Below are 25,320 nucleotides of genomic sequence, written 5' to 3' on the forward strand. Positions count from 1 at the left end.
AAAACCAACCAATCTGGTAGTGTATGGCTGTTTTTCTGTCTATGAGACAATACTGGCAAAATTTATTATGTTTTTTTAGTTTATGGTTTATTAAAAAAACAATACAATTTTCTCTATGGCTTAGCCGATGCCTGCCGAAAATTCTGAAAATTATTGTTTTCTTACATTTAGATAATTTGTGTGCAATTCCTGGTTGGCAGATTAATTTAGTTTAGTAACACAAAACACTGAAAAGATGATGCTCACAATCCATGGACTACCAGCGCATGTAAGTGAAAATCCACCACTGAATTTCACTGCTACATAGCCTCAAAAATCCACTCCAAACTTCGAACCAAACAACTCTCATATTCCAAAACCATTCTATCTTGCTTTACAGGTAAAATACAAAGACTTGAAGCAGCTAATACGCGATCAGTGCAACATCGACGATTTGATTCTGGATAACCTGATAAACGACGATGACCCTAACATGAAGAAAGTCAGGGTCGGAGTGGCTAATGATGATGAGGGGAATGCGCTGATGAGGTCCTTGGACCGCTTCCGGCTGGAGGGGCACGTGCTTCGCGTCGTGCCGGTTGGGAAACCACCCGTGAGTGTTATATGCCACATACATTGATTTAGGAGTTGTATGGTTTCAATTTGACTACCCCTATTCTACCTGATGCAGAAAGAGAATGAATATGAAAGAATCTTTATTTCAGTATTGCCCCTAAAATGGCTACACTATTGCTACATTATTGTAACTTTTAAATCTGAATGACCTACTGGGTTTCCTTTAACATATCAAAAGTAACAGTATTTAAATGGGTTAATTAATTAATTATTATCTCTATCCTCCACGGGACAGGCATTGCCTAGTGTGGGGGTCAGTACATTCACCATCTCTTGTATATTTTTAAAGGAAATAAACATTTTTACTTTTACTTTACTTTTTTATTCTATGGCTAAACCCAATTACACAAACAATATGAAAGTTTGCTAACAAAACTTCTAGCAATACAGAACAAATCCTCAGTTCTGCAATTTTATCTTGTATGTTACATGTTTTTATCTTCACAGCAACAAAAACCACAGCCGCAACAGCAGAACTTCAACCAGTACGGCAACCCCACACCGGCCTACAACAATGCACCGTCACAAAACTATGGAGGCCACAGCGCCGCCCCCGCACCAACTTACGGAGGGCCCCGTGAGCCACCCATGCAGAGCTATGGAGCCCAGCCTGCCCCAGCCCCATGGAGCCAGGAGCCGCAGTGGACCCCTAACCCGGTGCCGGCTCAAGGAAACTATGGGTACCAGGGGCAGAGTATGGGATATGGACAGCAACAGCAGCAGGTATGTCTGTTTCTTAAGGTGCTGGGCATTGTATATTATATAAGTGAATTAGTATGAATGGAGGAGTGCACACAAGGAGCCCAATATAACCCAAGCAACATAATTCTCTACTGTATCATGGGACTACCTATTTGGCCTTGCCGGCTTGCAGTTTTGTAAAGCGTCAGCTAATAAATATTGAAATGCACATATGAATGTAGGCTACTCTTTCTAGCAATCATTTATGCTATCAACAAAGTGACCATAAGTAGTTGTTTGACACATAGTTTTTGGTGTTTTAGGCACTCCCTCCCATCGTTGGGTTGCCTTCTTAGTTCTTATTCAACTGGCCCTAAACTGTCCCAAATGTGCTTTCGTTTCAACCTTCTTATTGGAATAGAACTGGTTTGGGTGATCAGCAATCCTATCTCTGTAGGTTTTCCACTTCTCCTTTGAGTGTAGGCATTTGTAAGTACTCGTGGACCTCATAAATTTTAGTGAACCATGGTTCACAGGCTATGGTTTTTAAAACACTAGTCAATAAGCTCAAGTATCTTACTGCCATTACTACAATAACACCATTCCGCCCACAGCAACAGCCCGCGCCGCAGCCGCACCCTCGCGAGGCGTACGCGGGCGCTCCGGTCCAGCCGACGCCGGCCTATGGACAGTACCCGGCTAATGTGAATCCACAACAGGTCAGTAGTGTATCAAACTCTGTTTACTTGCACCATAACCTTTTATTTTATGTGGTCATAGGCGTGTCGTTATTCTGTTTCTGTTTATTTATATGAATAAAAAAATACAAAATAAAAAACAGTACAGAAATAGGATAGTTGTAGAGATAGATAGTTGTTTTTTCCTCTTCCAAATTTATATTTAATTTGATGTGTAAGAAGCTGACACTCTGGCACATACACACATAGCCAACATTTCATTTCTATGGGAAACTATTTGAAGCAAAGGGGCCGTCCATTAATCACGTGATGCTCAAAGGAAGGGGGGGAGGGGATACGGAAAACCTCACGAAACATCACGAGGGGGGAGGGGGGGGGGTCTCGTGAGACATCATGTCACATGAATTATTCATGTGTATTATTTTTTTCTCAAAAAGCGCTAGGTATTTCTGAACCGAAATATTGAACGGCGCAAAAATTTGAACGAATAGTAGTATGACCTTGATTGACTCGCCCGCCGTTGCTAAGCAACGACTCCCCGCGGTAAATTTAATTTTAGATAATTGATTTTAATTTTTGAAAAAAAATTATCCTAGTCAAAAATAGCCTTTACATAGACTTCCAAAAAAAATACACGTGATCCAGGTGGAGGGAGGGGGGAGTGGTCCCAAACCTCACCAAATATAACCAGGGTCCCCCCTGGGGAGGGGTCAATAAATGAGAAAAACGACCTCACGTGATTAATGGACGGCCCCAAAGACGGGAAAGACTAATATATGAAATATTTTTCCAACAGAACAACCCCAATACCCACGGCGCGCCCGGCCGCTCTCACGTGTTGCGTAACATAGAGATCATGGACACCCCCATAGAGCAGAGCAGGCCCTATGTATCGCCTGCTGAGAAACCGGTTAGTTACTGCTATATACAAGGTGTTCCAGGGAGAGATGTTAACACTTCATCATCATCATCATCAGCCAATAATCATCCGCTGTCGGACATGGCCTCTCCCAAGGAGCGCCACAACACTCGGTCCACGGCCTTCCTCATCCTACCACTACCGGCAACCCTGCCCACCACCATTTTCCAAAAAAATACCATCACCAAAAGAAGCCATTTTGTTAACCTTCTAGAATCTAGATGAATATCGTCTAATCAACAATCTTTTCCTTTGACTCTTCGGATACTTACCTACTTATTGCTGACTGATATTTTAGACTTTTCATATAAACACACGGATTAACAACATAAAATTTATTTTCCACCCACAGATAACAATAGCGAAAGACACGTTCCAAGGCCCCTCGTCGTACCGCGGCCCGGAGCCCCCGCAGTACGCGCGCGACCCGCCCAAGCCGCAGCCCTGGGCTAATGCACAGGTTAGTAATGGGACTATTGGGAGATTTTCAACCATAGACAAACAATCGGCATTATTAGCCGGCATCTAAAAAAAAATGTGGTGCTGTTGGTGTTGAGTATGAAGTCATCTATAATCTATGGTTGTTTGTCTATGGTTGAAAATCTCCCATTATATACAGGGTGATGCAGAACTAGTGTAGTAAGCCGGAACGGCACCAGTAGTAGTTGTCATTTTCGGAACAAAAGTTGTTCAAAATTACTTATCTTTCGGCTTACTACACCCTTTTTTAATACTTACTATCACTTTTACCGCAGCCCTGGGCCAGCGCACAGGTTGGTTATATACAGGGTGTTGTAACAGTGGTGTTGTAAGCCGAGAGCCTTTGTGCAATGGTGGTAGAGAAATATTATGACTATTGACAAACAATTGTAAAATTTTACATCAAATTTTACGTCATTTACAACACTCCTGGGTCATACCATTTAGGCTTACTACACCTTACTTTTTGTTGCCTTTTAAGTATACACACAAAAGGAACAAAAAAAAAAGAAAATACAATCATTTGTTACACTCACATCACACATGGCTCACATTAGACCTATCTGTAGGCCAAGTCTGTAACCACTGTGCAATTCGGTCCCGTATTATATAAAGCTGTCCCATGTAAGCATCTCATCCAATAGATATATTTTATTTGTACACAATGAACTGACTTACTGACTTTGAAATCTTCTTTCACAGCCCCCATACCAAAAACCAGCAGACAACTACTCAAAACCAGCCCCTTACGAAAACAAACCATACCAAGAAGACAAACCTTCAGAAGTTAAAGGAGGCATTTTGCGAGTCCCAGAAGGTTTCAGACCAAATGAGAAACCTTTCTTCTCGGCCAAAGACCGTTTGATGGACATTATGGGACGTGGGCCAGAAAAACGGGATTTCAGAGATGCCAGGGATGAATTTAACAAGATGGATGACAGAAGACCTATGGAAAACAAAAGAGATTTTGAACCGGAGCCAAAAAGGCAAGAATTTAAATTGGGAATAAGGAATGATTTGTTTAACCCAGATTTAGGGGTTAAGAAGGATGAGTTTGTAAGGAAGGAGACATTTGGGGGTGACGGGAGAGGGGATGGTTTTGGACGAAGGGATGAGATGCAAAGGGATATGGGGAGGGATAATGATGGGGGAAGACGGATGTCGCCTGGTAAGTTTTTTGCCAATTTTTGTAGTTCCTTTTTATGATTTTTTTTTCTTTATAAATAAAATCCACAGTTATTAATATACTTGCTCTGAAAACTATAAATGCTAAGAAACTTCATAAAGTAAAAAATACAAAAAAAAAACTCAATATACCATTTCACTCCAAAGCACATTGACGACAAATTCACCAAGACATAATACGCATTTCCCCCACATAGGAAGAAGGATTTCCCCGCCCCGTCGGATGTCCCCTAGACGGGTCTCCCCCAGACAGCCGTCCCCTGGCAGACGGATGTCTCCTTCTAGAAGGCCTATGTCTCCTGGTCGACGGATCTCCCCTGGTAGAAGGATCTCCCCTGGAAGGAAGATGTCTCCTGGTAGAAGATTGTCTCCGGGCAGGAAAGTCTCTCCAAGACGGTCCCCGCAGAGGTTTGATAGTTTTGCTATATTTGTACGTTTTGATGTGTATATTCTTCTTAGCGTAAAAGCTGAACTGGCATTTTTCAGTATGGACTTCCACCATTAGGTTATGATTAGCCAGTCAGTTTAGCGTCAGTCAGTCAGTGACTGAGTGCCCAGGGTGAAATAATCAGGACTGAAATATGTAATTCAAAATAAGAGCTCAGTGGCAGGATGGGATGTTAATTATCGAGACGTTCCTTTCGCAGTGACACTCCATCTAATTTGTATTAATATCATTGGAGTCAGGTAGTCATTCTGAACAACGTTTGTTCTACGATTTTTGCACAACATCCTATATATTTTGTTTGTAATTCAGTCTAAAGTCTAACACGACTGTTTCTTACTAAAGGTACTCGCCATCCCGTCTGTATGAAAAGCCGGAATTCGAACCCAGACCAGCCGTGAAACAAGTACGGCCAGCATATGAACCGGGGCCGGTAAGTCATTTAAACATATTAAAAAAATAATACAACTCATTCTTACACTTACGGTCTTTTCAGGGAGTAAAAAAATTGTGTGAGTGTGATTTTTGCTAGATGGAGCAATATTTTCACACTAGGAAAAGTGTTATGTTAAATTAAATTAAGTTTAGGTTGTGAAATTTGGTACATAATGGATTGAAAATAATTGTGAAATGTTTAAGAAGTCATTAAAGTACAATACATGTACAATATTTATAAAAGGGAAAAGTACCTACACTACAGAACAAATGTATTAATTAAAAGATATAAAAAGATGGGAAAACAAGCAAGTCGAGCGTACCTACGGAACCGGACCTAATTTCTCGAGCTTATTCTAAGACTTTTCGATTGGATTTTCCACATAGAAGTTACTAATGGACTACAAACTCTGGAAATACATTTAGCGGAATCAAATACGGATCAAAGTATTTACTGGCAATACTAGAATGTGGATGCATCATCACATCATTTTCACCCTGCAGAGCGTCGAAATTTCACCGTTAATCCGTAGTTGCAGGACCTCTACGCACAACTGTTTGAAATAAATAAGGAATTTCATGGATATTACGGAAACCTAACCCTTTGAATGTCACCTGAATAATATGTTATTAACGGTATTCTCTCCAGTCGCGTTGGTCATCCGTTGATGGAAGAAAGAGTGCTCGTATTTACTACGCACACACTTGGGCACTATAATCTACTACTACACTACTGTAGGTGGCAAATTGGTCGCCGTCGTTGAAATTCGGCGCCAGGAGGACATTATTATTACCAGCTTGAGCCACTTATCATAATATCCTGAATAGATATCTACGGAGAACTAAATAAATACGCAAAAATCCATTAGGAATAGTAGAAGCTGCGAGAGAAACTTTGGTTCCTGATTATAAGTCATCAACAACACACATTACATGAGCTAATCATACTTTAATTCTTCTATGTCCTGATTGAATGCTGACAGGTTCTGAAAACTCTACGAGACAATTGGTATCGGTATTTTAAAGGGCCATTTCTTCATTATCATCACATTTTCTACACCACCGTATCATCGCCATGACACCATTGTATAGGATCCATAGGATTTGATGGGACGGGTATAGAAGATTGGAAGATTGACTTGAAAAGCGATGTTAGAACGTGCTCAACGACGCAGCCTATAGACCACTCATTGCCAGATATTATGTATTTGGCATCATATAGAATTGGAACTACATGCGAGCCGATCACCGCCGGAGCCAATGACTACAACCTCAAGACTACCTCTCAGCGCTCCCCGCCATGTTTTGGCGAATTCGTTGGTTTTAGAGAAGACGCCAATTTTCAACTGTCATCGTGCTGCATAGTTATAGAAAAGGGGAGGGCAACCAGTGCCCATTCGCCACTGCGACCTAAAAGATCTATCGTGCTACATACACAACCTTTATAATATGAATCTGATTGATATTTAATTTAAGGAACTATCACCAGTCTCAATGTGTGTATCCTGGACTAAACAGGTCTTAGAAGTTGCTAAATCCTGAAAAGAATATGAAAAATCAGATATCGGACCACAAGAAATACCAAAGTTATTATCATTTCATGATCAGCCAGCGATATTACATTAATTACTTTGACTGCTGCTCTTCTGAATTTATGGATCTCATTATTTAATCGTAACGTGGGTAGGGTAGCCATTTTGTGCAGACTTTGACAGGCGCTGTAGTATACCCAGCGAAGATAAAAAAGGATAGAAGCGAAATCTTCAAGCTGTTTTCTATAAAGATTTGTGAATCCAATTTGGCAAGAAGAAACAAGCCAAGTAAACAAACTTGGACTTCGTGTCTCATTGCGTATTGGTGCAATTGGTCAAATGCTAAATGCGAGGGAAATCAACACATAAGCTAAACTTTGAAGTGGAAATCAACCTTAAAAAACTGCTACCTGGTTGGCCCGGCGTAATCCGAGAATCTGGGTAACTCCTGGCTGGGTGTAATGCAATACAATACAAGCAACCCCAAATTCACCGAGTCTTCAGAAACTGCTGTTTTCTATAAGCCATAAAGCACTTTTCCCTACACCTCTTATGTTGAACTACGAGTGAAATAGTGCAGATTTACCTGGTTTAACGGAGACGCAGAGAGTTAAAACCTTCAGTCGACATTAGCGCAATAAAAGGTACTACATCCTCGGCCTTCCTCATCCAACCATCACCTGTCGACGGTGCAGCGAGTCGGAAACCAGCTAATCTAGAAGATGTATCCCTAAATTGGGCAAAATTATTATAGATCACAATTCACACATCGTTTTGAACTTTATCCCAACGAAAATCGATGTAAAATTTTACGTATAGTCATGCTGAATAAAAATAAAAATACAGAGGTTTTTAGTAAACTGGCAATCTTATGAATTGAGACAGGAACACGAAGATATCGGAAACATAACATGGGTTTGCGTGCACCGATGCAAACCCATATTGCATAATGAATATTATTTTGATCAAATAGACAACCGAAATTGAAGGATTAAATATATATGTATCTTTATACACACAGAGACATAATTATACGCAAAGATTTTCAAAGAAGGATACAACGCAGAAAGTTAGTTTCTATGGACAAGATGCTATCAGAAGTTTAATACAGACCGGCGTTTCAGAAGGCAATATGATCTAGTTCAACAATCTTATATGATTATCAGCATCAATTTTATTCCAAGTGTGTAATGAGGTGTCTACATTATTATGTATATTGGAGCTTGCAAAGAGTTGCAAAGTCTTCTCAATGGGATGCCATATTTCAAAATACTCCGCATCTCAGTTATTTTTAAATAGCAATTATTATATTAGTACCTAATCAGCAGCCAAATATTTTGGGAAGCCGTGCAGGCTTATCTTCAGCACCACATATTCCACCATCTTAAAACCATAACCATTGTGCATTTTGCAATAACCGTTTTAATTTGCAGGCCCCAAGCCAATACTCAGGTGGATACCGCGGCAGCATCACTGAAAACGTTCAGTACCCCGTACCGAAACGTACATCCCCCTGGGTAGAAGGAAACGGCAACTCTTACAAGAAACCCGAAGACGATAGGCGAGAGTTTACCAGGCCTTTCGATCGCCCTGGCGAGAAGCGATCGCGATCGCCCGTCCACCGCGATCGTTCGCCTATAGGGTTCCGCGCTAAACGACATTCGCCATCGCCTAGGTCTCCCAGACGATCTTGGGCTCAAGAGAAACGCAACAGTCCAGATATGCTGGACGCCCCTCCGCCACCGGCTTGGCACGGGAAGAGTGACACTTTCAACAGACCGAAGGTTCCAGAACGATTCGAGAAGGAGGAGAAGCGGCCGGCAGTTTGGGAGCGACGGCCCGACAAACCTGATCACCACAGCTCGAGGTTCGACGACTATCGCAAAGACGGCCCATCAAGAAGCGACCATCGTAAGGAAGACACCAGCGACGTATGGAAGTCTAGAGATGTACCGAAGTATCGTCCCGAAGACGACTTGAAGCGCAGAGAAGAGTTGCGGTCAAAGGATTTCGATCGAGAACCGTTCCGCCGACGAGACGACAAAGAAGACAGGGACTCTTTCTTCAAGAGGACTGTGGATAGGAAAGACTTCGATCCTAAAGATCGCCACGATGACAGACGCCCAGATGACTACAGAAAGGAAGAATTTCGCAAGCCAGACTTTAAAGACGCACGGCGTCAAAATTCTCCGCCGCGTTTCCAAGACAGACGCGTACCGTCTTTAGCCAAAGAGCAAAGGGACCGTGCGGCCGAAAAGATCGCTGATAGAATCTGCTCTAAACACAAGGTGTCGGATTCGAGAGTCTACGAGGAGTTAAAGGTGACGTTGTCGATGAAGGTATTCAGCAACTTCGGGTCTCGGACGGTGGCGACCAACGATATTGTCGAGTGGTTTATCCAGAGGTACAACGAGGCGGAACAGAGTGAGATGTTGGCAGATGTGGTGGAAAGTCTGCCGAAGGGTAGATCGCTGAAGCGATCCGGCGAAGGTAAGTAGTGGTTTAGAGTCGGCGTTTCAGAGAATCAAGAATGAATTTCGTTCGATACGAGTATGCGAGTTACTGTGTAAGATGGCCCCCCTTGTTACAAATGTAATTTGAATTTTTATGATGCGTCTACTTTCTGTTATGGTTACGTAAATGTTCTGATGAAATTCCTTGTTGATTTTCACGGCGTCGGCTAAAACAACGAAGTCACTGTGTTATTGTAAAGTTATAAATACCCCCGACATTATTCAAAGCATCACTTTATTCTTACCTGTAAAGATTGGAGTAGACCAGATTTCAATAGAGATAAATGAAATTATATCTTTATATGTTTACGTTTATGTAACATGGCTTCAAATCGCTTGATATGGCTAAATGGTTGTTCAATGACACATTTAGCGGCATCAGCACAACCCGCTGCGAAAACTCAGAAAACGGACGCGGCGGCATTGAAAACACAAAAGGAGTTGGTGAAAGAAAAATTCAAGATGGCAATAGACCAGATACGACGTAGAATCGTGAAGGACCAGGGAATAAACCCAAGCGGAGAAAACTTTAAGCGGATTTTGGAAGAACTTAACATGGTGTTGCTAAAGATTTTACTAAACTTTGGCCAGAAGTTTGGACCTTCTTGCGACGTTCATAAAAAATATTCGCTCGCATATACCAAGACAGATGAAAAGAAAATGATGGACGATGTTTTCCAGAAGATTGGGATTGAAAGGAAATCTGCAGGTAAGATCATTGGACTTTTTATTATTGATGTTTTTTTACATGTTTCGCGGAAAGAGTGCTTTTACACTCTCGAGGGTATTCAATATTTAAGTACTGCCCTACTTTAATAATTTTATGGTCGGTTTTACAAAAGCTACATGGTAAACAATACTGATACTGATTACAATAAGAATGCCCCTGAATTTCCAAAGATAACATGTCAATTGATTAATTTCTAATAGGCCTCTTGTTACTAGTGATGACATCATATTTCCTTTCCCTTCCTTCCTGTCCAATAACTAGCCATCAAGCATATATCACAACTAGTACTCTTTCTGAAATTTGTTCTTATTGAAATCAGTGTTTCAACTATGTAAGTTTTTCAAGGTGTTTGTTTTTTCCGAATCATTTATTTTTAAAAACGGCTAAACCACCGCCCCGTTTTTGGTCACGGTCACTAATATTGTTTGAATAATCGTTTTTATTAATTTGAGCGATTCAAATTTCACTACATCACGATCTGCCGATGGTGCTTTTCCACCAGATATATGATATGCTACTACTCATTGTTCCACATAGCATAGCACTGTTCAGAACGAATTTTTTTCACACCATCGCAGCATAGCTGAATAGCAAATCTATGTTAGGATGGCACCCTTAAATCACGTTGATATGATTGGCGAGGTTGATGGTCGTAGATGAATAGGTATGCCATGCCGCTGGTATGAAAGTGAAGTTTAAAATAAAAAGTAAGAGTTGACTAACTGAAACAATTACCTCTTAAACACCATAAAACGTGATATCGTACAGGAGCCCATTCTGGTTTGACGAAAAACTGAGTTTCGGAAGCAATGTTTCAATCAATAACTAGCAGCGCCCAGAAATATGTTTTTCTAATAAATGCGCCATGAAAATTAGTTGTTAGAGCTATCGGGGCCACGTGGCTACATGTAATAAAATGGCGGTATTAAAATTTCAATGATATTTTCTAAATTATATGCAACTTTCACGTTTTTAAATGAATAACTCGTGATTTATAAATATGGTTTCCCTCAAGGATTGAGGATTGAAAACAAATTTAAGAAACAGTGAACAGTGGCATCCACAGTGTATTTTTTTTTCAGCAAATATGTTTTCAACTTGCAAGCATTTTCAGCTATCACCAAATCTACATTTTTGAAGTCCAAATCTACGCAAAATCTACAACGCTTTAATAGTTCCCCTTTTTCGCCTCATCCAAAATATGTTTTCCAAATGTAATCTTATGTTTCAGAAATGCCTGAAAACTCTCAGAAGATTACCAGGCCATCTCCTAGCAACGTGACACATGCAGGTAATATAACTAATTTTATAATTCACGTTCCCTATTTTATAAATGAGGAATTATAAAAATTTATAACAACGGCCATTTTGGCATGTCCCTCAACTTCTTTATTTATTTGCAGGGATTTCTTTCCTTATATTGGTAAACAATGCCTTTTAACTGAAAATATAACTTATTGACTATATTTAAAACTAAAATGTAATTAAATCCTTCTTAAACTGAATTTTACAAAAATATTTTAACAATTCGTGACCCACGATTTTGCCCTGTCCCCAGCATAAAATGAAACTATAAGCTCAATTAATTCAAAATTTTACTAAGTAGCCGAACTTTTGGAGTGGTTTTTACGGAAGATCTACTAAATAATTATCGTTTGACATCATTAAAAGTGCGAATAATAGCCGTTTTATATTTTTAAATCGAAAACAATTGCGGCCCTCATTTTGATACGTCCGGAAATGTCGGTTTTGTTACCGCATTTTTTCCTATAGAAAATTTACCAAATGCTTATTTTTCGTTTTTAAAATATGGCAATACTAAGAAATTAGAGATTGCCGCTTAAAAAATTTAAAAAGGCCTCCGTGGGTAGCTCAGTGAGATTGTCTCTATAACCGGTCGAACTGTGACCAAATTTGTCGTCAAGTTTGTTACTACCGTAATCAATTATTTATTAACACATTTCTTTCGATAAATTAATATAAAAAGGCATGGTTAATGCTAAATAAATTGTGGTATTTGGTTTATCACTGCTAGTAATTGAACGGCTCTTATATTTTTTCAAAGGTTAGGTGGGCGTGTTTTGTTACTTCGGTTTTGTTACCGTGGGTACGGTAACATATAGTTGGAACGAAAAAGTAACAAAATCGACAGGTTTACATGGCGACTTTAATAACGGAAGTCGGATTGTTATGACTGTTTATTTATTGTATTTTTTTTGTTTTAAATGTGTTTTTTCGAGCGATATAACCCAATTTAGAGTTAAACCTATTATGAAGATGTTTGAAGTGAATTTCATGTGAAATTAGGCTCATGTTTTAGATTCATCATTTTCAAATTTTGTGCTGGTGCCATGTAAACCAAGCCCAACAATTTTGTTACCGTCCGTTTTGTAGCTGTCCCTGCATTTTGTTAGAAGATTTTGTACTATTTTGTTGACAACTCTTTACTTTTATAATTTATTTGGTTCTAATTATTTAATATCAGTTATTCCCCAACCTATGTAAAAGTTATTAATGTGTTGTTGTTTAAATTACGCCTCAGGCATTAAAAATAATTCTTGATTTGTTGACTGTGGTAACAAAACTGAGACATTATTGAATTTTTAACTGATTTCTAAAGAATATACTACTTTTTTCCATTGATAATGTCATTTCAGAAGACTGTGGCTTTCCTTTAAATACGTTAAATTGAAGGAATACCTAAAGTTAATTTAATTATTTAGGCCCCAAGAATGGTAACAAAACAGAAATTAATTCATACAAACCGTCACATTTTTTCATTTTATTAAATAAGTACTAATAATACCGTAATTACACAATAGATTTTAATAACAATAGATTATAGCGGTGTTATTTCATTTACTCAAAATATATTACAACACTTAAAAATAAAACCATAACATTTTCATCCGTTGTTATAAATTTTTATAATTCCTCAAATAACAAAATTAAACTTTTTTTTTCGTCGAATCAAAAAATAACATTGGAGAATATGAGAAATCTCAAATTGCTCCATTAGGAGCTTTTACATAAAGCACTTGGTTTATATTTCGGTGAATAACCCGCGTTATCTAACTGAGCATTCATCCTTCTTTGTAGGTGCACCCGCGGAACCGCAAACATCACGTAAGTCTGACCCATCCTCCATCAAACACGAGTTGTCTTTGTCAAGATGTCGGATGTTAACTTGGGAGTCCTTCGTTTTCAGGTTGGGACATCGCCGCGCCGCCTGGATTAGTCAGCGGCTTTCCGGTAGCCCCGCAAATTATGCCAGGAAACGTTATGTTGCCTCAAACTTTACCTATTCAAGGGTTGAACCCAACAGGCTATATCGGGGGTGCGATGATGGAACTACAACAGAATCAGCAACAGGCCGCTGAAATACTTATGAACGCTGATGAGGATTCTTTCAACTTGTATCTGTGCAAAGACGATTTTGACATCATAACTTGCAAAGAGGCTGAGGCGCTCAAAAACTTTTTGGTCTCGCAAATTTTTGAGTCCAACGCGAATCTCGGTTGGGCCCCCGCCTTCACTTTAAAGGGTTTGCAAAGTCTTCACCGTTACGAAGTGGCTACTGCCGATGAGCAATCCAGGAATTGGTTGATGCATTTAGACTTTAGTTCGTTGAAAGCATTCAACATTTTGGTTTACACTAAAGAAGAGCTTTGGTACGAAAGGGCAGCCGTCTGGCTTCCTGGGCATTCAAAGTTCCGTAAACTCGAACCTCTCGAGAAGCTAGAGATGCAGAATCGAAACATCGAAGGCATCAACATTAGCAAGTGGAAGCTGGTCAAAAAACTGGTCAACCACATGGGCACCAGAATCTATGTCGACATGCCACCGTCGTCAGCCAGAGTGCTCGAAAAGAGCAAAATGATGCTCAGTTACGAACTGCAAAAGGTCAACGTGTTTTTGAAAGCCATAGCCGTTGATAAGGACGCTTTCGATCAGGGATTGAAAGGGGTTTCGATTTCTGAAGCGGAGGTGAAAAACGCTCACACAGCTATACCGATGCCTGTCCTTTCCTATGATCCGAAGATGGTAAAGATGTGCCTGAAAGGAAACAAGATGATATCGCCAGAACAAGCGAAAGGGATCAAAGAATCCGTGATCTTCAAACTATTCAGCTACCTAAAGGATCCGCAAGCTAAATTGCGAACGGATTTCCTTAAATACGGCTTCTGTAACCCTGGTTATTTCGTAATATTGCCAGAGAACGACGAATCGCGAAAGTGGCTGGTCCGCCTGACCGATATCGGCAAGTTGAATAAGCACGAAATCATGGTCATGGGCGACGATGTGTCATCGTGCAAATACTTCAAAATGAAACTGCTTTTCAACTGGGCCTTGCCTAGAGACATCCATGCGACCGATTACAAGTCCAACATTCTCAATGCGCTCAAAGCGTCCAATCGAGGCATCAAGGGTCTAGACTTCCACAAGTGGCAGTACGGGAGTATATTCTCGATCGGACGGATGAAAGAGAGGTCCCAATTGAATGTGGACGTAGACTTGGATTCTGTGCTCGCATTGAAGAATATATCTTTCACGTTGGACTACCGCGATAAGACGGTTAAAGTCGAGCATAATTACTGGGATTTGGACGCACTGATTGAAAAGTATAAGTCTGAGAGCAAGGATAGCTACGATGTGGCTAATATGGAGTTGGAATCCGATTCGGACGGGGAAAAAGGCAGGCATGATAACCGTAGACGCGTGTCAGAAAGAGACAGAGATGCCGTTTCGGACGGGGAAAGAGGCAGGCGTGATGACCGTAGGCGCGGGTCAGAAAGAGACAGAGATGGCGGCCGTGATCGTAGAATGTCTGACAGAGATAGACATGGCAACCGCAGACGGAGGAGGTCTGATAATAGTGGATCTTCTAGTGATGGCGTGCAAATTACTGACGACAAAGATTCTGAAGTTATTGTATTAGAATAAGTTTTTTGTTTCAGAAAAAAAATCTTCTGTATTTCTCTAATATAAGTTTGTTTTATGTCTTAATAAACTGGTGTTATTGTAGACGAAATTCTTGTTTTATTTGAAGTTGTTTTCAAAGGGTTTTTGAGTAAGCGATACGGTAGGTGGCTTATTGTAAAACATTGATCTGTTTTAGTATGTTTTTCAGGTGGACGATGGTGCATTACTTGGTTTCAGGGAGACTAAAATCCAGGATTTTATTTTATTTCGTGGTAAAAAACGTTTTGGAAATCGGTACGTATTTGAAATGGTATGGCGTATACTTTGTTATTTTCAGTTATGGATCAGAAATGTGGACACTGACAGTTGGATACACGATCCACCGATTTAACTTGATGATTTGCTACCTTCTCCGCAGTCATCTAACGTGACAGACATGGCTTTTGCAAGCTGCCAGTGAGCCAGATAAAAACCAGTAAACGAGTTCTCGAGTCCTGAAAATGAAAGCGGACCACGGGTAGTCGGTAGAAGCTAGATGAGGAAGGCCGAGTACAGAGTGTTGTCGCACTCCTTGGGAGAGGCCTATGTCCAGCAGAGGATGATTACTGGTTGATGATGATTTTGTGTGTAATTTCAAGATGTTTGTGTTTTAAGTTATTTTTCAGAATGTGTGTATTGTAAAGGAGCTGTGAAGATCAATGCTGTCGCTAAAGATACGTAGAGCTGCGAATGAGGAAACTTTTAGGCTGAAGAATTTGCAGTAGATATTCAGGTGAGTACCCTATTTTCAGTTGTGAATTTTATATTGCTGATGTTGTTTTTCAGTTTGGGAGCCAGCTGGTTAAGGTTTGTAAAATCTTTTATTAAGATTAGTATTCTAGTATTTTAATTATTTTAATAGGAGGTCTACATGATTAGTAAGCACATCATTGTATCATGAATTGAAACTACAAAGGCAAATATCGAGCCTGCGGAGTCATCAACAGTATCAAAGGTACCCTTTTTTTCAAATATTAAAAACTTTCCTAGTTAAGGCTTTTTCTCAGGATTTTTCAGATTCAGTCAGTGTGTGTTCTATTTTAACCGACTTCGAATAAAGGAGGGGGATCTTAATTCGTCTGTATATGTTTTGGTCTGCTGATCTAGCGTACTGAGTCACCGAGTCCAGTACCGAGGATTTTTCCAGTAATTGTCACAGTTTTGCAGTAGTAAACACATAAGAGGAACATGTTTCTCCTTTCAACAAGACCATAGAGGCCCCGTTATCCTGAGTGTTGGTCAAAATCGGTTTAACCGTTCAAAAGTTAGCCTATTTTTGGTGTTGAATTTCAGGGGTTTCTAACGTTGGTTACACTACATAGGAAACTTGTCAGGTCGAAGAAAGCTGATGATTGATAGATTTGATAATCCATTCAGTTGGTCCACCAACTCGCACTTGGCCACCGTGGTGGACTAGGCCTGTAAACCTTCCTTCATTGGAAGGACACCCGTGCCCCATCAGTGAAGACGTGATGGGTTGTGATGATGATGTGATCATTCAGTTGGATGGCCACGTAAAGCAGTCGGCCCTGTGCCCATCTTTTTCAGTCGTGTCGGTATCCGTTAATCCATGGGATGAATATCGTTGCCTATGTTCTTCTGAATTTATTTCAGAGCTCCGCTAACACCAAACTTTCTGATGATATCTTAATATAGATGGTGCAATCTTCAATTCTGAGCTTTAAAATAACAGGCACAGTGTAATCTTCTTGGTATTGCAATTTGAAGGTCTTCAGTCTATTTTTAGCATGGGTTTCCCTGATATGACATATTGTACCTTTGCTTCCGTACATACATTTTTGTAATTTCTTCAGTAACGCAGTTTTTTCAGAGATTTTGAGATTAACTTCTAGATTTCTAGCACAAGGAATTATGAGGTAGGTTCTAAACATTGGAATAAGCATGACGAGGGGGATTGCCTTGGCAGTTTTTGGAAAAACGCTTTCAAACGAAAGTTATGTTTTTTTCAACTGGCGGCGCTAGTTCTGCTTATAATAGCGCCTTAACGCTGCCAACCAATCAACGGATAAGACTAAGTATGATCTTGGACGAGTCATGTTCAACGCTTCTACTAAGGTTCTACAAAGAAAATTAGATTGCTCCGACTCAACTTCATTCCTTACCCAGCTATTACTGACTAAGTCACTGGTCCAGCGAACAAGAGGGCGTCCCATGCGACCTTTGCGTGTAGGTGTTCATACACTGGGGTATTTTTCATCCAGCCATTACCACATAGCTGTTTAAGCTTATCGCTCCAGGGTGCTTGATGGATCCACATATTGTTGTTAATTATTATTCTTTTCGTTCCACTAAGCTTCTGATTTTCTTTCTCTCATTTTATATTTAGGCGTCATGATTTCAAGGAGTTTAATTCACAGAAATAGGTAAGTGTTTAGTTTTATTGCAGTATCCTAGTATGCAGAAGTGTTCTACAAGCAGTAAAGTTATGTCAACTTAACGACCTACTAATACTGTTGGCTGCATTGATTCCACTACACTTAAAGGTAAGTGTAATGTAATAATTGTCTCTATGTGTTTTTCTTTATATTAAACATTAATTTCAGGGCTATGAAAAAGAACCTACACATGAGTTTTCACACATTCTACAACAACGATACTACAGGCAGCCTCACCTCTACAAGCGATCTCTTCCAAGAAAACCTATGGGCAATTTTCCGATATTCGTTACCGTTAGTTTTAATATCCAAATCTAATACTAATATCTAAATAACAAAAAACCCTTCTATTGTTATAGGAAATCGGAAAGATTCTCCGAAATTGGAAAAGCAGATAAAAGAAGAGAAGATAGAAGTAAAGAAGGAACAACAGAAGATAACTGTCAAGAAAGAAGTTCAAACACCAGCCAAAGAAGGGCGACAATCACAGAAGGACAAGAAGAGGATAGAAGTTAAGAAGACTACGGAGAAAGATGTTAAGAAGGAACCCAGTAGAGGTTGGTAGTTTCATTCTATTCTAGTCAAATTTTAGGATTTGTAGCTATTTAAAAATAAACAGGTTTCCTAACCTTTTAGTTTTTTATGGATATAATTTCGATTATAAATCGAATGCCTACGAAGATATCCTATCCTTTATGCCACCACTTCGCTCAATTTTAAATAGTATCTTACTCGTCATATTGCTGGGACAGTCAGTATGTTATGTATGTAAATAAGTACTACACACTACTACTAGTGGTTGGAAGAAATTGCTTTTTGGCAATAAGCCCGCCTATTCATACACCTAATTTTCTTCTGACTGATTGTTTTGTAACTGTGCTTTTGTATACAATAAAGGGTGTATAAAATAATTAAATACCTAATTATGTTATTTTGTTCCAGCGGTAAGAAAGTCAGCGCGCCTGGCCCCCAAGAAAGAGAAGCCGCGAGAGAAAGAGAGGGAGTACGAGCTGAGCCCCTGCCTTAGAGACGCCTTGGAGGGAGAGCTACAGGAGGTTATGAAAGAGGTGGGTACATATACACGGTGTTGGAAAAGGCTATGTAGGGGAAGAAAAACGTTTTTGCGCAACTTTGTTAGTCACGTGACTTTTTAACTGTAGGGAATAGAACTTTTTTCAGGAATTTCTGTGTATCTTCTTTAATAAGTATATAGTTAAATTCAGAAACTCAAAATGCTATTATTGCTTGTTAATGTGAAATGTTTATTGCGACAAGAAAGGTTTGTATACATTTGTAGACGCTTTTGTTATATAACCAGGGTGTCCACTATCTGGAAAGTCAGGGAAAGTCAGGGAAAAGTCAGGGAAGCTCTAGGTGGTCATGGAAAGTCAGTGAAATTAATGGGCCACCTGGAAAGTCAGGGAAAAAATACCTTTTTCTAGCATAATTGTACTCTCTTTTACAAGTACTTTGTTTTACGTGAAACACATAAGTCATAAAATAAAAAATCTCTTTACGTTTTGGAATATTTCTGACTGAATTAAGTTTTTTAAATCTACATTGTTTAATAAAATATGGCAGATGGAAATAAAAATATTAGGAATTATAAAAGATTATCTGAATGGTTATTATGTCCCGTATATACAGGCTGTTGCAAAAAGGGTATATTAAGCCGAAACCTACATGTGCAGCATGTTATATCTAGGCCCGAAAATGAAATTAGAATGTAAACAGTTTCCTGTATACAAGTTATTGCAAAAGAGGGTGACTCATCTCACCATTCAAAACAAATTTAGTTTTAAGAGGGAAGTATATCACTTGTTCGTCTATTCAAAAAGAGAAAACGTTTTTTCTACTTCTAAATATCCATGATTTTTTTGAATGTTGACAACTTGACACCATAAATTACTAGGATTATAGATTTTATACTTTTTTCTAAATTTGCTAAAGATTCAAAATTATAACATCTCAAGTAACGTAATTAGGGTTTCGTACCTCAAAAGGATTTTTCCCTTTTTTAAAGGAATTCTTATAGGATCACTTTGTTGTCGAATCCGTCTACCTGTCTGTCACCACCCTTTTTATAGAAATGAGTAAGCTTATCAACCTATTATTTCCCAGAGACATACGGCCCAACAAAGTAGTAAAATAAAATATTGAAAAACCCGGCCACGTGCGAGTTGGACTCGCGCACTGAGGGTTCCGTACAAAGATAAGCTCTCTCAAAAAACAAACTAACTTTGCAGTTGAAATTATATTTTGCCCTACATCGATATACCTACGTCGTGGTCAATAATGAAACTTTAAATGTAAGTTTGTAATCACAATATTATTACTCGTAAACTTTCAAAGTCTACTTACCTGAGATAGTTTTGATGGTGTGGAGTATCGTTTAATAGGTCTTTCAAAATGTTTATAGGTATGCTTAAACAATGTTTTGATTCAGTTATTGGTTTACGAAATATTAAGCTTCAAAGTGCTAATTTTTGTTAGACTTAAGTGTCCTGCTGACTAAATGGTTGGTTCAAAAAATCAAGAAAAAATCACGGATGTAGGACATAATGACGAAATTAAAAGGAAAACTATCTCAGGACAGTAGACTTGTACGGAACCCTCAGTGCTCAAGTCCAACTCGCACTTGGCCGGTTTTTTGTGATCAAAACTGTGTCGAATCAATTTCTTGTTAAAATTATTTAAATAAAGTTTTTATTTTCATCTCTGGTCAGGGAATTTTTTTGATACGGTCAGGGAAAGTCAGGGAAAAGTCAGGGATTTTTTTTGAGCATTTAGAGTGGACACCCTGATAACATACGAGGGCGATACCGAAATGATCGGGAATAGAAAAAAGTACAAAGATATCATAATATTATTTACTTTTATTGTTTTTCAAAGTAGTCTCCGTGACATTCAATGCACTTTTTCATTCGATTAAACCAATCATTGAAACAGTAATTCCAGTCTGAAGTGGATACTGTCAAAACAGCTGATTTGTAAGCTTCGACCGCCTCTTCTGGGCCGCTAAACCGTTGACCACGTAGCATATCTTTAATTCTTGGGAATGTAAAATAATCATTGGGGCTCAGATCAGGGCTATACGGAGGATGGTCCATCAACTCCACGTTTTCCATATTTAAAAACGTTCTTGTTTTGCGAGCGGTATGAGAGCTTGCATTATCGTGGTGAAGGATTATACGACGATTCGGGTTAGTTTTACGAAGTTCTCTTACGACTTCCGGCAAACAAACTGTTGTGTACCAATCAGCAGTAACCGTCCTTTGTTCTTGTAATGGAATCGTAGATCGTAGCCACATGGCCAGTTTTCGATACAAACGAAGCGACCATTTTTTTCGACACGCTGCGTGAGCGAATAACTTTTGTTGGCTTGACCTCACCTTCGAAGACCCAAACTGCCGATTGATGTTTTCTTTCGGGCTCATATGAATAAATCCACGATTCATCACCAGAGACGATATTGTAGACAGCATTTGAACTGCCTCCATTGAACCGTTGCAGAGCAGATCGACACCAATTAACACGAGCCGACTTTTGTTCCTCGGTCAAACGGTGGGGCACCCAGCGCGAAACTAACTTCTTGACACCCAGTTCTTCATGTAAAATGGTTTGAATGGCTGTCATACCAATGCTGAGAGAAGCCCGAATCTGCTCGTATGTCACATGTCTATCACGATATATAGTCGTTTTACTTGGTGCTTCAAGTTTATAAATAGAAACAAGCTCGGCGAGACATTGTTCTTGAGATAAACCTCGACGAAAGTTGTGAAAAATTATTGCACGGAAATGTTCCCGCGTAAGCTCCATTTTTTACACCGACTTGTCAAATTCAAATGGTCAATACTCTTTTATTTTTTACTTTTTTAAAAATTCGAAAATGGAATTATGTTTGAAAAAACACTACATTTGATACACCAAAAAGGTTTCACTCTAATTTATTCCTAAGTATTCTATTCCCGATCTTTTCGGTGTAGCCCTCGTACTCGGCAAAACAATCTTACAACGCTACTCTCACCTCTAACGTTACGTCCGTTTATCACAAGTATGTACCTACTATTTATCCCGGAATTCCCACGGGAAACCACGGAAGCGGCATCTTACTAATACTTTTTCCATGTGTTTTCAGGCGCAGAGCGTGTTTCCTGAAAACGCGAGGTCGGAGGTGGAGCGCGTGGCCATCGAGAAACTGAAGACCGAAACCTTTGATACGCTGAAAAGTGTAAGTTTTTATCTAAACTTTTTGTACATATCTTACACTCCCGGGCAATGAAAAAGTTCCACTCACGAAACGCTGACACGAAACGACTCCATTTTTTTCATAAATTTAATTTTTTTTTAAATCCAATTTCATAAATATTTCCGTTTTTAGTTGGTAATATGCTGATGCTCTGTTAAATGTCCTTCAATGTTGCAGAAGACGTCATTAAGCAAGCCTTTTCCGTTTAGAAGTAATCTTGTGTTTTTCTCAGTGGAACCTTTTCATTGCCCGTGAATGTATAGTGAGTATAGTGACAGAACAAAATTGCAGCCATGAGTGGCTCATACCGTCATACCACACGATTCTTATCGGCCTCTCTTTATGTTTTTTTTTTTATTATTTACTATTACAAAGAATTATTGTTACCCTAATATAGTTTTTTCACATTCACTACTAGTAAAATATAATTATACATATTTATCTACTTATTTTCTTATTTCAGGTTATAGCGATGAATGTGTCAGAAAGAATACTGAATGTGCCAAGGAAATTGTACGCCAAGGTAAATACAAATATCAAATAAGTTTACATACGCTTTAGCTTATAAAAGACTCGGTTTGTCTGTCGGGTGGTCTTTGTAGCGCGCAACTTTCCGCCTTCATATCAACATACATTATAATTTGCTCATGATTGTAATCCCTGAAGGGGTTGTCAGAGGTGACTAGTAAGCGAGTCACCGGCTTTTCGCTGTAGATTCGCACTCACGTGAGGTCGGGCCGTATCGCCGTTTTGGAATGAGTACAATGCACTTAGGGTATCTCCGTATCAAAATTTATATCAACACGTTTCACACTCAAGATCGCTATAACGAGTCACCCACTTTTCGCTGTACATTTCCACTCACGTGATAGGTCGCGTGCGGTATCGTCGCTTTGGAATGATTACAATGCACTTAGGGTAGGTCTGTATCTTCGTATCAAAATTGACTTCAACACATTTGACACTCATCTTTCCCCCCAGATAACAGCGCTCACCGCCATGCCCCACGCGAGGCTGACGTCCTTCCTCTCCCGCTACGAGTGCCTTTACTGTCATAAAGTCATACTGTATAAAGGTCACAGCACATAATTATAAGCATAACGAGACGTAGGATTGCCTCTTTTTCTTCTGCCAACCATGCGTTCGCGAGCTCGCAACAGAAGAATAGAAATGACTTTATGACCCTTATCACTGTTCTTTCTCCAGATCACGGCTCTCTCGCCCATGCCCCCCGCATGGCTCACGTCGTTCCTCTCCCGATACGAGTGTCGCAGCTGCGAATTCGTGCACGCCGGCGCGCGCAAGACCTTCATAGTGCGCCTCAAAAGTTATAGTGCTTTTGATAGGGTCTGCGCACTGGATATGAGGAAGAGCCGTGAGTAATTCTGAAGAGCTAGAACGGGGCGTAATTAAGACGTGACAAAAGTTCTCAATCGCACTCGCTCTTGAAGCTGCGCGATGCGAGTGAGCGCGATGCAAAACTTTTGTCGCGTCTTAATTGCGCTCTGTGCTAGCCTTTCTGTCTAGCCTTTATTTATTTACTTATATAGGAGGAAAATTGGTAAGTATATAGTGCGCTAGACCTTCATAGTGCGCCTCGAGAGCTATAGCGCCTTTGATAGAGTACAAGCGCTCCATATGAGGAGGAGCCGTGAGTAGGACTGTCTAAACTTTATATTCTAAGGGCGATACACAAGAACTTAGACAGTATTTAACAGATGTTTAGCACTGTCAAACGCCTACAAAAACTGTCAAATTTTGTTTTAGACACCTGTTAAACAGTGTTTAAAGTTTTGTTGTACCAACTGAACGGTTCATCAACAGACGATTGATACCACCATCGCCAAGAGAACATTTAGTTAGAACCTGTTTCACAATATCTGGATAATGGCTACCACTGTCTAGAACATAAAAAATACAGAGAGTGGCAGCATGTATTGTATCCCACAGGTAACCATTATATATTCATTATTATGTTTTTGTATCACTCATACGGCCATCCGACCACAACTTATTCTACCTGTAATATGGGTACTGCTGATATATCTAGAGATACATAAAATATTAACACTATTATTCAGATATTGTAAATCAGAGCCTTAATATTTTAAACCTATCATACAGATAGTACAATGCCATAGGCAAGATTTTAGTTCTACTGATAGAACAAGGATGCCTTTCCAGACATGTGCTATCATACGTTGCTACGGCTTCGTTTGATATCCACCAATCATATGCATTGGTCCTCATATAACATTGGTAGGAACAGATTTATTTCACATCGTAGCATACCTGCATAGCACATATCTGGTGGAAAAGCACCAAATGTTTAATAATATTAATGATTCATAGTTTCAAAAGGTCCTTACGTTTCACGAAACTTAAAACCTTGCCATGATAATATTAAATATGGCTTGTTTGTTTCACAGGAGGGGTTTCACTGAGTGTAGTTCCCATGTGCAACTTCATCAGACAGCCTGAAGAAGTGAAAGTTAAAGTAACAAAAAGTAAAGTGAAAAAAGAAACTAGCACGAATGACGATGGAGAAACTAAATCAAAGGAAACTACAGAAGCAAAGACAGTGGATGTTAAAGAAGAAAACATCAAGAAAGAAAAAGCTGATGAAGATGACAAAGAAAGTAAAATGGATAAAGATGATAAAATGACTGGAACAAAGGAAGCCAAAAATGGAACAGAGATAAAGGAAGACAAAAATGGCATAGAGACAGCAGAAGATGCGAGTTTAACTGATAAATTAGATATGAGCGATATGTCTTCACTACTGAATGATGGTGTGGTGTTGGACGAATGTTTGGGGTCGGATGATGAATGAAAGCGGCTGTAACACTTTCACTGAAATATACTTGTGGTGAAAGTGTTATAAAATAATTATTAATGACAAATTTTAAACTTACTTATTGATAACTGGTTAGGAGTGTCGGTCCTCCATAAGGGTTTTTTTCAATGACGCAAAATTTTCCTCCTAGTAAAGGACACATAATTTTTTTTTAGAAATTGGGTAATAAGAGTAGTTATGTATTTTTATCTGTATAGGTATAGATAGATAGGCATTGATAGACTTTACACTTTCAAGTCACAAATGAATGTTTTGTTACCATTCCAACAAGTTCCTGTTTGCACATTTTCATGCATAATTTAAAAATACGAAATAATTGTTTTTTTGTGTAATATACCTGTAATATACTTACACATTTTGTCAAAGGTCAGTTTTAATAATTGTAGCATCACAAATTACCTACGCTTTTAATAAAAATGAATTAGTACCTACTTTTCTTGTCTTTTTCTTTTATAAACTCATACATTATAACTACATACACATAAGCTATCTTCATGGTATAACACGAGCAGATAAAGAAACAATATCAAAATGAATTAAAGACTCGTGCTATGTCCACTTTAGTAAGTAATTCTTCTGTCTTCTAACTCCATCTGATGTACCAACCGCCATTTTTATATTGT

At 39.2% G+C, this 25,320-nt stretch overlaps 1 protein-coding gene across 10 annotated transcripts; it reads left to right on the forward strand.

Moving 5' to 3' along the window:
• The first annotated feature begins 107 nt into the window (after positions 1 to 107).
• Positions 108 to 25,024, forward strand: LOC105395454 (serine/arginine repetitive matrix protein 1). 10 transcript variants are annotated; one of them, XM_048632251.1, is made up of 19 exons: positions 108 to 268; positions 380 to 592; positions 1,063 to 1,338; positions 1,911 to 2,015; positions 2,788 to 2,904; positions 3,266 to 3,373; positions 4,096 to 4,561; positions 4,776 to 4,986; positions 5,369 to 5,456; positions 8,424 to 9,480; positions 9,877 to 10,212; positions 11,465 to 11,524; positions 13,333 to 13,359; positions 17,951 to 18,148; positions 18,534 to 18,658; positions 21,730 to 21,822; positions 22,304 to 22,363; positions 23,047 to 23,215; positions 24,270 to 25,024. In XM_048632251.1, exons 1-19 carry the CDS (start codon positions 236 to 238, stop codon positions 24,671 to 24,673), a joined length of 4,146 nt encoding a protein of 1,381 aa, XP_048488208.1. In that variant the 5' UTR covers positions 108 to 235; the 3' UTR covers positions 24,674 to 25,024. The 10 variants fall into 10 exon arrangements, with proteins under 10 accessions (XP_048488208.1, XP_048488209.1, XP_048488211.1 ...); XM_048632252.1 differs by lacking the exon at positions 13,333 to 13,359 and having other exon boundaries at positions 24,270 to 25,022; XM_048632254.1 differs by lacking the exon at positions 9,877 to 10,212 and having other exon boundaries at positions 24,270 to 25,021.
• Positions 25,025 to 25,320: the final 296 nt, after the last annotated feature.

Source organism: Plutella xylostella, chromosome 31 (assembly GCF_932276165.1).
Source record: "Plutella xylostella chromosome 31, ilPluXylo3.1, whole genome shotgun sequence".
Lineage (NCBI taxonomy): Eukaryota > Metazoa > Arthropoda > Insecta > Lepidoptera > Plutellidae > Plutella > Plutella xylostella.